The sequence below is a fragment of the Homarus americanus genome, unplaced genomic scaffold, assembly GCF_018991925.1.
Source record: "Homarus americanus isolate GMGI-L3 unplaced genomic scaffold, GMGI_Hamer_2.0 scaffold49667, whole genome shotgun sequence".
Lineage (NCBI taxonomy): Eukaryota > Metazoa > Arthropoda > Malacostraca > Decapoda > Nephropidae > Homarus > Homarus americanus.
In genome coordinates this window covers 3,826,770-3,842,078 of record NW_024738608.1, presented here as the reverse complement: position 1 = coordinate 3,842,078, position 15,309 = coordinate 3,826,770, and the positions used below count along the sequence as shown (strand labels likewise).

Below are 15,309 nucleotides of genomic sequence, written 5' to 3'. Positions count from 1 at the left end.
TTTAATGGTGTTCAATATATGAGTTGTCATCAGATATTATTAATGTGGATTAGCCCACCTTTCGTCTCCATTAGTCCATTAACTCAAGGTTTTACAGTACAGTACTGACATCCAAATAAAATAAAATCACCTCCATGTTGCTCAAAACAACTAAGAATTTTTTTTTTCCTTGGGGGGGTATAAAGCTACCTGTTGACTGCTTATCACAAATAATTTCCATCACAAAAATATGAAGGAAAATTATTTCTATCAACAGTAAACAACTGAACGAGTTAAAAGTTTAAGCAAATTAGTGACCCAGAAAACCAATTGGGGTCCAAGCAGACCCCGTGAAGTTTGTTGCCCTGTTGCTCCTAATCAGTATGACCTTTTTGTTCAACATTTGTGGGCTTATAAAGTGACCACAAGTAAACAAAGTCATGGAGAGCCAGGTGATAAAAATCATAAATAGCAAAATGGTATCCCTGTAGGGTGGGGTCACCTGGGCCCACCCTACCCAGTCTACCAAGGGTTAATATCCAGGAACTTGTAATTTGACTCAAGTCAGATGAAAAACAAAATCATCAATGATCATTATAGATGACATCAGCTCTATACTGTAACTTGAAACAAAGAAAAATATTCCCATTACTCTCACCTCCTGGTAATAAGTTTCTGCTTCAATCTTCATTTCATTTAAAGCTGTTGCCTTGGTTGAAGCTTGAAGCTTTCCTAGCTCAGCCTCCTTTTCCTTCAAAGTAGCCTCCAGGCGCGATACCCTTAGCTTCAAGCTCGACACAAGAGAGGCCCCCTTGTCCGTTAGCTTTCTCCGAGCCTCATCATTCTGCAGGGTTAGTGGAAACTAAACCACACACACAACACACAAGGGCAGTATTATTATTTTTTCATCTTGAGAAAGAGTTGCAAGAAATTTACAATTTAATTAATTAAATATTTTTATACGTTTAGTCAGCTCACATTACCTTCAAAAATTGACCACTTTAATGGGTTGTGTATTTCTTGCAAACTCTAGTGCATCAAGCAACAACACTGAAAGTCATGCATTTTCCTGAATGATTCTGATCAAACAAAATCCAGAAAACTTTGTCTGAAATAAGTACAAAAAATGAAATAGGCCAACATGTGCTGTGATTACTCACCTGAAGGAAGCTGGTTCATCACCTAACTCAGTGCTCAACATAAAAAGGTACAGAGTACAGTATCTAAACATCAAGGAAAAGTGAACATCTAGTTACCTCCATATGTCCAACTGAGATGTTTTTGTTTCATTCAATGAAATTTAAAGACCTGTATAAAATCAACATTGTTTTTCTAATTCAGAATTAGCTATCATGTATGCATACTGGAGTATACAATTTTGCAAAGGGTTAATTTTCAATAAAAACCTAGTGAGCAAATGAATATACATTTTGGGTAAGATGTATTTAATAGATATTTGCCCAAACTGAAATGCCTATTCAAAAAATATGTTAGTCTTATAGATGTAGTCAATAAAAATACTCAAATTTGACTGGCCCTGGACTGCCATGTTTTTATTGTTTGAAATTTCTTGGACAAACATTAGCTGCTCTACCTCAGAGGCCACACTTTTACTTTTTGACAATACAGTAAGTTCAGTTGTTCTGGAGATGCCACAATTAATTTATTTTTGTGATCATTTCACCACTTATCAGGTTACAAGTCATTCGGGCAGTTGATCTGTCCAGTATCAGTACAGGAGGAAACTGAAATCTGGGAAACCTGTGATGATTGGTAGGGTCATATTGGATAACACTTCTCATATGCATCGGGGTCAAGCAGGACTCGAACCCTTGACTAGTGATAGATGCATACATTACCACTGTACTACCAATAGCACATACAACTTGTGGAACTATATGCTGGGAAAAATACATTGACAGGGCACCCAAAGGACAAATTGATCAATACATGCTACAATGAATCCCATACCTAATTAAAAAAAATGTATATAAACAAAATCTGGTAATACCCAAATTGTTAAAAGAAAATTCAGTAATACAACACTTTATTGGATTATCTATTGCATTGAACAACCCTGAACAGTGGAAATTCTGACATGAGGCTTTAGCCAAGGCAGTAAGATCCCCATCCTAGGTTAACCTCACACATTTGAACTATTTGGAGCAGACACTTGTTACACAATAAGAAAGATAAGCCTTATTGTAAATTACATACTGCAGTTTAAATCTAAATAAAATATTGATCCTGAAATTCCTTATTATAATGAGAATGAGTCAGGCGACTTGTGTACTTAGACCAACAAAGAACCTTCCACTTGTGTCTTGTGCAAATTATAGAAACTTTTTTATCCCCAGGTGTATGGCACTACCCCATCAGGATACTACTGTACTGCAACCATAACAAAACTATTATAAATGTAGAAGCTTCAAAATAAACAAGATGCTATGTCAGATCAAAATGCATAAGAGTTCAAACTGTAGTCTATACAAACCTTAGCTGGATCCATCAGCTGCTCTATCTGACGATCACGACGTAAAAGATCTTCTTCAAGGCGTCTGCTCCGAGTCTTCAAACTGGAGTTCTCCACACGTAACTCCCCAAGGTCACGCCGCAGCTCCTGAATCTCCTGATACTGTTCTTCCTAGAAAAAAATAATCTTATCAATACATATAAAATTTTCAATTTAAAAAATCTAAATAAATTTATTCACATTCATAATACAGTACCGTACTGCATACCAGTAGCTAAGCATTAATTTTCATTACTGTAATCAAATTTTCTTACAGTTCTTTAGGCATGATACTTATGAAAAAGGTAAAAAGCTGTAACTTTTCTAATATTAACTCAATAACAATTTATTTCCAGCTAAGGCAAAACAATACCTGTGACTTGTAAGTGGGTTTTCCAGCATTTGTGCGTACGTTGCCTGGCCGTCCACACTGTATCTCTGTTCTACTGACAAGAGGCTTGACGCCTCCAACATCAATGTCTGAAACATTAATGCAACAAGTCAGATGAGCATCAGTAAGTTTTTTAAGTATTAACTCAATCAGTATCATGTTTAATTAAAAGATCCTGATGAGGGTGAAAAGTAAACATTTATAAATTTACTGTTTTTCATACAAGGATTAGTATACTATCATCATAAAACCATTAGTGACACACCAACATATTAGCTGCTACCTTTTAAAAAATATAGTACTGTACTTCATAGCATTTTGAAAATGTTTAAGTACATGTACCACACATTCTACATGACAAAATACATGAAGTAAACAACAGAGAAAGTTCTGCCCATATTGCTGGGTCTGAATCTTAACACACACAGTTGAGTCTCAATTAATAAAAACTTAATTAAATCCACAATACAAAAGGACTGTATCTAACATGCAACCTGGATAATACTACTGTAGTTATCAATTTAATATTATACAGGTATATCATTCCATACACCTTAAGCACACTTAATCATGCAATATTCAAACCCGAAGTCTCAAGAGACAAACAGTAGTGCTTCAAAAATCTGCCATAAATTTTGTAAGGTGTTGTACAGTAAATCTTTCAAAACTAATTTAGCCACCTAAACCTGACTCCAGGCAAGCAAGCAGACAAGTATTTTCTTGTTTTGTGCATAAAAAAAATCATTGTTTGCTATTTATAATACAGTACATATTGTGTTTCAGTTCACACTTTATTTTTCTTTTATGAATTTTAGTTGGTGAAAAGCCGAGTATTTCCCTGGATTACATGTTTATGAAATGGAAATTACATAGCATGTACATACATACAAGTACTGTACCGTACTTGTATATGCATTTATGCAAATGTGCACCAAATTAAGTAAATACTTGCAGTCAGCAAATTAAAATTTGCTGGAATTACATTTCTAAAAATAGTCTTCTTTAATATAGTAAGTGTACTTGTGATTGGCCATCCCTTGAATTATACATGCAGTACATGTACTGTAATTGATGTAACATTAATACAGTATATGAAAAAGGTAACCTCCACATATAGGCATGGTGATAAGTACAAGTGCCGAGTGGTTTAGAAATTCTATTGTATATTTATCCTGAAAATGCCGTGACATGAAAAAGTCGTACCATATAAACTCGAGTACAGTTTAAGTTTCTTATCAAATTTTGATGCAAAAGGTACGGTGTTAAACATTATAAACAGTATTTTTGAGGGGTTAAAATTTATACATTTCCGTGGGTCATTTACAGTGAACAATAGCTACCTAGTATATACATACTTGCAGTAAACTAACCTTACTAATAAGCTCTTTTATCCTGGCTTGCCTACCATACCCTTAGATTGCTTATGTTGTTACATATAGAACAGAACCTTATTCACTATATACAGTTTGTCATTTAAATCTATAAATACCTGAAACAAATGAAGAATAATCGAAAAAAAATTTAAAATCTCTCTGAGGTTGGGTAACAACAATCTTGAGGGCAAGTAAAATACAGGCAGTCCCCAAATTACAAACATCTGCCGATACAAACGGGGTTGAACTTTAAATTGACAGTATTTCATTTACCTTCTGACTTATTTTTTACTTTCATTTCCTGTATTTGGTCATTCTTTTCTTCTTTTCTCTTAAATTAAGTGATTTTAAATGTATATAAGGACTTAGGCAATGGTATAGTGGGATTTTAAACATTGCTCTGTAAGTACTGTATGCACACAGCATGTGTTTTGACTTATGTACATTTTTTTTACTTAAGAACGTCCCCAAGAACGGAACTCGTTTATAACCCGGGACTGCCTGTATACCTGAAATGATGACCATGCATGCTCTTAATGATGTGGCGAGTGTCATTTAATTGTGTTGTAAGTGGTATAATATCTCCATTAGCCAGAATCCCTCAACTGGAACTCTCTGATAGCCGGATTTGAAATTTTCTCGGAAAATCATTCCCAAAGCCGTAATTTTGCACAAAATTTCAGGCTACGAAATATGTCTAAGATTATACCTAGTATAGGGTCGAATTATACAAAAGATATATGAAAACCTTGGTCTTTTCCCCCCAAAATCAGGGGTCAAACTACATATAAGATCGGTTTATACAGTACACGAGTACATGTAAATACGGAACAGCTCATATTATTGAAGTTCAATTCCAATTAATATTTTGAATATAACAAATATAATTCTTCAAATGTGAGCAATAAGGTTCTCACATTTTTACTGTCAAACCATGCACCTTGTACTAGTCTGTATTGATGTAACTCATCATGTAACTGAACTGAGCAGGTGAGGGTGTTCCTATCCAAGCAGCTACCAACAAGTACAGTAACATGAGCAGCACTACCATGTAACAAAGAACCTCATGCATGATTTAACCAGCTGGTACTGTAGTTATAGCTGTTGAGTCTGTGCCTCTGTCACATGTGTCTACAATATAAACATGTATACTACTAACCATAATTCATTCATAATCTAATTGTATTTTAAAAAATTATTTACACATAAGCAACATAAAATTATTAAAGATATAAAATATTCAAATTAATGAAGAGCATAGTCATTTATTCAATTAAACCTTTTCGTATTAAATCAATGGCACTGTAAAACAAAATTGCTGATGAAAAAATACTGTACAAGTACAATGAAAAAATTAAGTAAAGCTGTTGCAGGGTATAAATGAACCACTGTCAAATAACATTTTCAAAAAGTGATCATCCTTGGTACAGCATAATGGAAGATGTGTGAGGGAGTGTCATACATGAGTGTCCCTTACTACATCAGAGGTCATTCCCAGGCACTGTACAGTGTACAGTATTGTGTAAATTTTCAGTCTTCAGAGATGGTTCCTTAACATTAAATTATATATTTTTTCCTAGAAATCCTACAGCATTCTAAGTGCAAGAAAACTGTGATGGTGCTATGCAAGCAAACCAATGTGCTGAATACTATAAAGTGTTTGTTCAAAATGAACTAAATTATCTACTCCAATGAACTGCTTACTCTTTCCATTGCGCATTGTCCTACCACTCAGACTGTCTTGCCTAATAAGAAGAGAAGGCGCTCGAGTCTCGGGGGTCATCGTGGCTGACTTTGTACCATGTCTGGTGTTAGCTAGCAGGGACATTGCCACTTTAGTAGAAAGTTAGTAGAAAAGAGAAGTTACCTCATGATGAAACATCTCACATAAAATATTATAATACAGTACACACAAGAGGAAAAGCAAGTAACATACAATAATTAGATTCTGAAGACACCTTAGTAAAAAAATTAAAAATACTCTCAGCACCTCAAAACAATTATATATCTTAAAATACTTTATATACGGTAAATAACTAATTCATGCAGAATAAAAAAATTTACTGTTGATATGACTTATTTTCCATAACTTCCATAGCTCCAAAGTGTCCAATATACAGTACAATACTATCAGAATTCTAATTACATGTACAAAAAGAACAGCTTTGAATTAATGGATGTGTTTGGTGTATATATATATATATACAGTTAACCCTCACTTTACGCAGTTAATGTAACCCGGAGGGTACCGCGGAAAGCGAGAAACGAAACGCGTAAAGTGAATAACATAACATATGGGATTAATTGAAATGGAGTCCAGGCTTCCTTTACGTATTATGGTGTTGGTGAACTAGTAATCCTCCCTAAGAACCAGATAATGAATCAGTAAAACTATCTTGAACTGCTCAGTGATTTCTTACCTGAATCATTTGATAAAGCTAAGGCAAGCCTTTTCATGCAGGACGGTGCCCCATGCCACACTGCTAAAAGTGTCATACAGTGGCTCAAAGACTGTGAGGTACCTTTCCTTAATGACTGGCCTGGCAGTAGCCCAGATCTTAACCCAATAGAAAATTTGTGGTCCATTGTTAAGCGTCGTCTGCGCGATGCTGACACATCATCAATCCCAAAGCTAGAGGCAGCCATCAAGGATACCTGGGCTAACTTGCCACCTGACCTCTTGCAAAACCTTGCTGACAGTGTTCTTCGAAGGCTAAAAGACTGTCTGAAGCGCAGAGGAAACACTACAAAGTACTAATTGAAGTGGTAAGTGTTACTTGACTTTATTTATATAACATAATCGTAAATATCAATATTTTTTCAGCACACGATCTCACATTCCGCGCAGACTGTATATATATATATATATATATATATATATATATATATATATATATATATATATATATATATATATATGTTTGTGTGTGTGTGTGTGTGTGTCAGTAAGCTGTTTATTTTGTTATGTCAAAATCCTGCCTTAAGTCAATACAGTACTGTACTGTAATCATTGTTTTTTGTTATGTTTTTTAACAGATAGTTCAGTTAACATATCAAGAATAAAAAATGTTGGGTGCTTATATGAATCTTTATATAATATTTTGGGTCTGACTAACACCATTTTCACCAGAGGCCTAACTGACTTACAATCCACAAGGTGAGTAGGAGCATCAACCTCACAGTCTAACAGACCGGACAAGATTTACTGTACAGCACTAGTATATAATCAACTATGAATACAGTACTGCACTGAAAATATACACCTGAAAAAAATGCCTAACAGATTACCAATACGTATAACTCAATATTTTACTAGAATCAATAAAACATTTATTTAAAAAAGTCTGCCTTCACAGTTACTGATCAGTGATCACCATTACTGTATTTGTAATTAACACAGGGTAGAATGGAGAAAATGAAGTGCAGTACAGTATGGTATATACAGTACAGGTTGACAATCCCTTATCCGAAATCCTTGGGGCCAGAGGAATTTCGGATTTCGGAATTTTTCGGTTTTCAGAATGGTTATTTTTTTTTTTTTAATGTGTATTAGCCCACCCGGGCATAGATCACTGACCCACATTGGGGCCTGGGGGTCTAAAATATAATAAAAATTATAATAATAATAATTCATAGGTCTAGGTCGTGTTTCTCACTTTTGATCTATTTTTTCATTCTTGTACAGGTTGTGCCTCTCTAGTCCGGCAACCTCGGGACCTGACTGGTACCAGACCATGGAAATTCACCCTTTTCCTGGATAGATAGTGACTTGTGCTTATGCTTGGAAGCACTAGCACCACTTTCTCTGCATCATGGTCTCTTTGAAGACATATTGAAGGGATAAATGTCGTATAGTAGCTTCTCAAATTTCGCGAGTTTTTAATTCTTAACGTATTTTATTGGAACACACACACACAAAAAAAATTTTGACGGTGGAAACTTGAATTTTGACGGGTTTGAACGGCCCGCCAACGTGCAGACGACGTGCATAATCGTGTAAACAGCGTCATTTCTCTTTTGTACAAACGCTTCATTATTGTTTATCACTGAATGTCTTTTTTATTGAATTAATGTGTATATGTGCAAAATGAGCAATACAATTCATTAATAATACGTAGAATATTAAAACACACGAGGGAATGACACAGCATTGTTTTCGTTGATTACAAAACCAGTGACTGACTGGTTCTACATATAAAATTGAAAAAAATAAGACCTTGGTTGTAGCTGTAGTAAAACTAATATGGTTGTTTTAAGTAATGTTATTTAATGTTAATAAATGGAACAATAGAAGTAGCTAACGATAATGGTAAAGAAAAAAGAGAGATCGTGTATGTAAGTGCGCACACGTGAAAACATATCGTCATTACTTTACATAAGAATATGAAAGCAACACTTATTTATTGTTCATATATATTTTAATTAATGTTTCTGAATTTGTTTTTATTGAATTAATGTTTGTGTGTGCAAAATTAACAATACAATTTATTAATAATACGTGGAATATTAAAACACACGAGGAGACGAGACGGCTGCCGGCATTGTTTATGTTAAAGCTTACAAAACCAGTGACTGATTGGTTCTACATATAAAACTGAAGAAAATAAGACCCTGATTGTAGCTGTAGAAAAATTAATGTAAAAAAATTAATATGGTTGTTCCAAGTACCTGTAATGTTATTTAATGTTAATAAATGGAACAATACAAGTAGCTAACCATTAATGGTAAAAAAAAAAGTGAGACTGCGAGTATGTAAGTGCGCACATGTGAAAACATATCGTCATTACTCTATATAAGAATATGAAAGCAACACTTCTTTACTGCTCATATATATTGAAGGGTTAAATGTTGTACTCTGTATAGACAAGCAGAGAGAGAGAGAGCAGCCGAACTGCCGGATGTAAACAAACCTTAATTTCCCGCAGCTTTGTTGTTGTTTGTTTTTACGGGGATGAGCCCACCCGGGCATAGGTCACTGACCCACATTGGGGCCTGAGGGGCAAAAATTTATTACTCCTGTAATAATAATAATAATTCAGATAAGTAAACAACAAAAAAAAAAAAAAAAAAGCTGCCTATCTACCTATTGGACAAACTAAAATCATTCCGGACCACGGGAGTTTCCGGACCACAGAATGCCGGACTAGAGAGGTACAACCTGTATTACTTTATTATTATTATTTTATTATTACAGTACTCCTGTATTATTGTTACTTTTATTAATTTTATTATTATATATTATTATTATTAATGTTATCATATTATTTTATTTTAGTGTATTTTTATAAAAAAATTTATTTACTATGAATAATTATTATTATTATAATTATTATTACTATTACATTTTCGCCCCCCAGGCCCTGATGTGGGTCAGTGATCTATGCCCGGGTGGGCTAATCCCTGTTTGAAAAAAAAAATAAATAAATAAATAAATAAAAAAAAAATAAATGCCCCACAAAAAAACTTTCGGTTTTCGGAATTTCGGATAAAGGGTTGTCAACCTGTATTCCGTTGCCCAAATTTTTCTTGTAAAACCCAATGTAAATTTGCTTGAAATTTACGGAATAAATAAATACTGTACTGCATCTATCTATCTGTCGCTCTATTTACAGTACGTATCTAACTTTCCATATTTATCTATTATCTATCCAACTTTACACTCGCATTTCATTATATTTAGGAAATAAAATTTAAATTTATTTTTGTTTACAAATATGTTTTAATCTGATCATTTCTGGTTTAAATGTAGACTACAGTATTGTTAATCTAACTGTTAATAAAGAAAATCACAAGAAAATAACTCAATGGCACCATGCAATGCAATCCAGTAGATTTTTATTTGCATACACAGTACATTATAGTGTTAACTAATAACACTATATTACATGATATATCCAGGACTGAGAAGACAATACAATATCCCAAATATCAGCAAAGTTTATAATAATTCATTCTTTTTACATTATTTATGACAATTATATAAACTAGACTGTATGAAACACCCAAGAGAAGCACATTATTCATTCATCTTCAGTTTCTGAATACTTCAAGGCAAACTGACAGCAGTCGTGGATAATTCAAGTACTACTGAACTGGATTTACTCTAACACTCAGCTGACCCACTTCACTGAAACCGATGAAGTAGGAGTAGCCACGGCAGGACCTGTAGCAGCAGCACAACTAATGTACCCTCTTGTTACCTGTGTTTAACACAACAATGACTGTCAGCCAACTCCTTAAACATAGCAACATGTATAATAGCTAGCTAATGACACATCACAGCTCCAGCAAGTGCTGTGCTCCTCTGCACTACACCACAGTACAGGTACTGTAAAACTAAAAATCCTCATTTAATCAGATTAAATGTACACTACAACATTTCTGGGAAGATCAGAACATCATAAACAAAACTGATGCTTTGGTTCTTGAAACAGTAGAGTGAAAAAGTTAAATTCTGATGAAATATCACATAGATTATTGGTTTACAAAAAGTGCATGTGTCTGGTAACTAGAAACAGTGAATAAATACTGTGTATATATATATATATATATATATATATATATATATATATATATATATATATATATATATATATATATATATATATATATATATAACTGTACAGTACAGTATTACTACAAGAGGTCAACAACAAATTTCACTCAGATCATTTATAAATATGGTTCACTGAGTAGGTAATAATGCCGGTGACTGACCAATGGTCTCGTTAGGTAATGAAGTATAGTACAGTATTGTATATGTATATACAGGTCCATAATCCCTTATCAGCAATTCCGAAATCTGAAAAACTCTGGAGCATCACTCGTGTGCACGACATACCCAGAGTGACGCCGAGGAGGGAGGGGAGGTGAGGTGTTGACACAGCCAGCAGCGAAGGTTGCAAAGGTTACCTAGTGCATATTTATTATTCATACAGAGGGAGTTTAAGTTTTATGCTCATAAAATTTCACTGAATTCACTTGGCAGAATATAACTTATGTTGCTGGAATTCTTGTAAGGTAGTGATTACTGTAATTTGAATAAAAACATGCTATAGTTTGGACTAGTACATTAGTACATTCGAGTACAGTACAGGTTTGACCTTAAAACAATTTTCTTTTACTTTTTTCACAATATGTATTTAGGATAGTGTGTGCATGTAAATAAGTGAAAATAAATGAAGAAAGTTACGTATAACTACCCCCAAAACTACGAGTTTAAAAACTTGTACTTAAATGTATCTGTACTACACTAAAGGACTAAAATTTTTATCTATTTGTCTATATTCAAATTTATTCGCTGTCTTGCAAGGATTCCAGCAATGCAAGTTATATTCTGCTTAGTTTAGTCTGTGACATTTTATAAGATAAAAACTTTAAGCCTAAAACTACCTCATACCCTGTTTTGGGAATGCTTCTTAGGGAGGCATCTTAGCTCCAAACCCCCAAATTGCAGAAATATTAATGTGTTTGCTTACGGGGTGCTGCCACAGACCCCGCTAGGATGTTACCATAATATACAGTACATGTACCGTACTGCCGCTCTGAAATCCGAAAAATTCTGAATTCCCAAACACATCTGGCTCCAAGGGTTTCGGATAGGGGGATTGTAGACCTGTATCATAGTTCTTATTAGAAAGTGTTAAAATGTGGGATAACTGTATATATTGTACTGTAATAACAACATGCAACCTCCCAAGCTTTAAACTACAGAAAATCATGCTGTAGAGACCACAACTCACCACATTCTGATCTATGGGTGGGATTGAAGTAACAATGAACTGTACCCAAAGGAGTAAATATTGCTGGTAATCTTGCCACTGATGTGTACAAATAAAATGCACTTACTCTTTTTCATAATTTAATGAAGCCTCCTCTCCATGCACTCTAACCTACATCTAAAGGTCAATTATTAAATTTTAATTACATTCACTGCAATAGTGTAACTAGAAAAAATACTACTGTACCCAGTACCCATTATATGTTCACTCCAAGGAAAAGTCCTTACCAAATATGACTTTAATTTCCTATTCACCATATAATACGTACAGTTGTGGACAAAATTCCCTGGACACTTAGCAATATCTGGCTCAAAAGTACTGTACACCCACCCAAAAGAGTAGCTACAGTATCACAACCCTTGCCATATATACTTGACATCTGGAACACAGGGTATGATGATGTGACAGTATGCCTCCTCTCCTTAGCCAGATATTTCCTTATGTTAGAGATACGAGTCATTTAGTGGGAATATTTAGATATTTCGTTTCTGTACCTGCCTACCATAGGAGAATGAATTGAACACGATTCTTACATAACACTTCAGCCTCACTTGTAACAAAAGTTTAACCCATATCATATCCCATGAACCATCACCATCATTCATGCTTCGACATCCTCTAACTTAAGGAAAATACATCTGGACATCTGTAAGGATAAGGCTGTGAATTAAATGGATGAGAACAAAGGGTAGAGGAGAAATGCCACATAATCTCTTATTATTTCAATCAGACTAGTTCGCTAAATCGAGTGAAAAATAACGGAAAAAATTCCTCCGTTAAATCGAGAGTTCGTTATATCGGATTCCATTAAATCGAGAGTACATAAACTGTATAAGAATCAATAAAAAGTTCGGTGAAGGTGGAGCAGACAGTTAGCACCTCAACACATTTATATATTTCATTCATATTGGAGTATTTTTTTTCTTTGAAACCTATCCTTTGATCATAAATTACGTGTTAGAGAGCAGGGCATGAAATGAGAGGGAAATAATGGGGTAAAATCACAGCAAACACTGATCACATTATGGCAGTAACTTCACGTCTCTACAAGTTTTATAGGCGAATAAATACATTATTTTCTGTAATTATGGAGCCCTCAGATCTCCCATGGTGACCCATGTTTGGTTCACATCGTCTTCTATATGGGAGCGTTTGCGATCTTTATTTACGTCAAGAAACAAACAACAATCACATCGGGCGTGTTTATTACGATTCATATTGGATTAAATTCATTCATTTTTCCTAGGATGTCTGGATGATAGAAAATAAAAATGACAATGCACAGGTTAGGAAGTTAGGTAAGGTTAAGTCAGGCTCTAATAGGTTCTGTACAATGTCATTTCGATTTTATTTCTCAGTATCATCCAAACAACATCTCCTAAAAATTTGGTGCTACTCCATAAAGTCCTTCTGGTGCTAATCGTCTCCTCCACCATTACCTAAAGTTCTGTGTATTATTTTAGTTTCAGTCATCTAGGAAATGTTAAAAATTTAACACCCTCAAGAAAGGGGGTTAGGTTAGAAATAGTTCCTGGACTGTGGCTAGGATAGGCTAGGCTAGGTTAGGTTTGGTTAGGCTAGGTTGGATATCTTAAGTCAGGGATGACCGATACTAAAATTTTACCAAAGTCTGTGCATGGTCACTATGAAATATTAACCTTATCCATATCTTTACTAAAAAAATATATATCATTCAGAAATATGGTAACAATTGTATTATGTTATTTAATATCATACTGTGCATCACATAAAATGTTAAAACTGCCTTAACAATCATAAATAAATACCATTAAATGTCTCAATACACAAGCAAATTCCTATGAGTATGACTCATATTTTGGCTGAGGAACAAAACACAAAGTTGTCAGTACCAAACAGGAACGAGTCTGACTGGTATGAGCTGACACAGAGAAATAAACTGGTGGAGGCACACAACGGAGAGACAGACTGACAGTAGAAAGGTGTGGGTGAGTATTGCTGCTCCACTTACACTGCCTGCCTCACGGGTCATTCCTCACACACCGGAACACCCAGCCTTCCTTTCCTCACACCCCACGACTCATGGACACTCTACTAAGGATACCTCCACCTACCTGAAGTCATCTTACAGGAGAGGAATCATCAGACCCGTACAAAAGGAAGGTCGGGAGAAAAAAGACAGATGGTGGTTCCCCAGTAAGAATTCTCGAGGGGTGAGTCTCATCACCGCTCCTCACTTGTCTCACTCTCACTGTTTACTGGCATCAAGGAAGGTAAAGTAAGGAAGCTCAACTCCCTTTAATTTGCGTGTATTTTTCAGTGCCGCCGTTCGCTATCGTTGGCCGACATAACTAAGACAGTATTCATAGAAGACGAAAGATTCTGTATAGCGGTTAACTATACTAACCTTGATGTATTTATAAACTCCGGTATTTATGTTTATATTTATATATTTATTTATTATTCATTTGTTAAATTTACTTTAGTGTACAAAACTTTGTTATAAAGTCAAAACTATGTTGTTATAGTGTGTTTTTGTGTGTTTTGACCTTCATTAAAGTGATCCGTCGGGTATTGGCCGTTTTTTAATTATCAGAGGGTTTGGGTGGGGCGTTTACCGACAAAAATTATGGCTAAGAGAATGCAAAATACACACAAAAAAACACTAGAAAAACATAAACCTGACCTGACCTAACCTAACCTAACTCTCACCTGGTTCTGGTTCCTTTGTAAATCACTGGCGGTGTACGAGCACCAACGTCTCTTCTTTGTCTTGTGGATAAGAAACGAGTTACCACAACGCCACATATGTTGTTTTTGACGATATTTACATTCGTTCTCACTTAGGATACTTTACTGAGGTCGGGAGAACACCATGAGATCGAAAAAATTTTATACAGTACCTTGTTCGTTTTATTTTTTTTTTTAAACGTGCAATCAACTCCATATAATTTAAGTAACACCCATCACAGACTTCCATGGTCGGAAATGAATTTGAATTTCGAAATACGAGACCCAAAATAAAAATCGAATTTGATTGGGCCAAAAATACCACAAATTAAACCACAAATCATTTTAATTGGTGTAAAAAAAACGCTTTTGATTGTCGGCGTGAGGTGTAAGGGAACGCATGGAGTGATGAGGAGACACGCGGTGTGGGAGGCGATAATGGCGGAAGATTTATGAAAGAAAATAGAAAGATTTTGGATGCGCTATTTCCGTTATTATATGTCTGCGACGGTAATGTAATAGAAGAAAATTATCTTATAATTTGACGTCTTTTTCGAATATGAT

General features: G+C 34.8%; 1 protein-coding gene across 8 annotated transcripts in view; it reads right to left on the bottom strand.

Moving 5' to 3' along the window:
• The window catches only part of LOC121874133 (IQ domain-containing protein E-like), a 70,957-nt gene extending 56,586 nt beyond the window's left edge, over positions 1-14,371 (bottom strand). For 4 of the 8 annotated variants that reach the window (XM_042378088.1, XM_042378094.1, XM_042378090.1 and 1 more), the window contains exons 1-5: positions 14,130-14,371; positions 5,960-6,088; positions 2,865-2,971; positions 2,474-2,623; positions 638-823 (exon numbers count right to left, since the gene is read on the bottom strand). In XM_042378088.1, the coding sequence (XP_042234022.1) occupies positions 638-823; positions 2,474-2,623; positions 2,865-2,971; positions 5,960-6,088; positions 14,130-14,139 (582 nt within the window). In that variant the 5' untranslated portion in view covers positions 14,140-14,371. Of the gene's footprint in view, positions 1-637; positions 824-2,473; positions 2,624-2,864; positions 2,972-5,959; positions 6,089-10,378; positions 10,456-14,129 lie in introns of all 8 variants that reach the window. The other 4 variants (XM_042378089.1, XM_042378092.1, XM_042378091.1 and 1 more) reach the window with 4 other exon arrangements.
• Between the last annotated feature and the right edge of the window lie 938 nt (positions 14,372-15,309).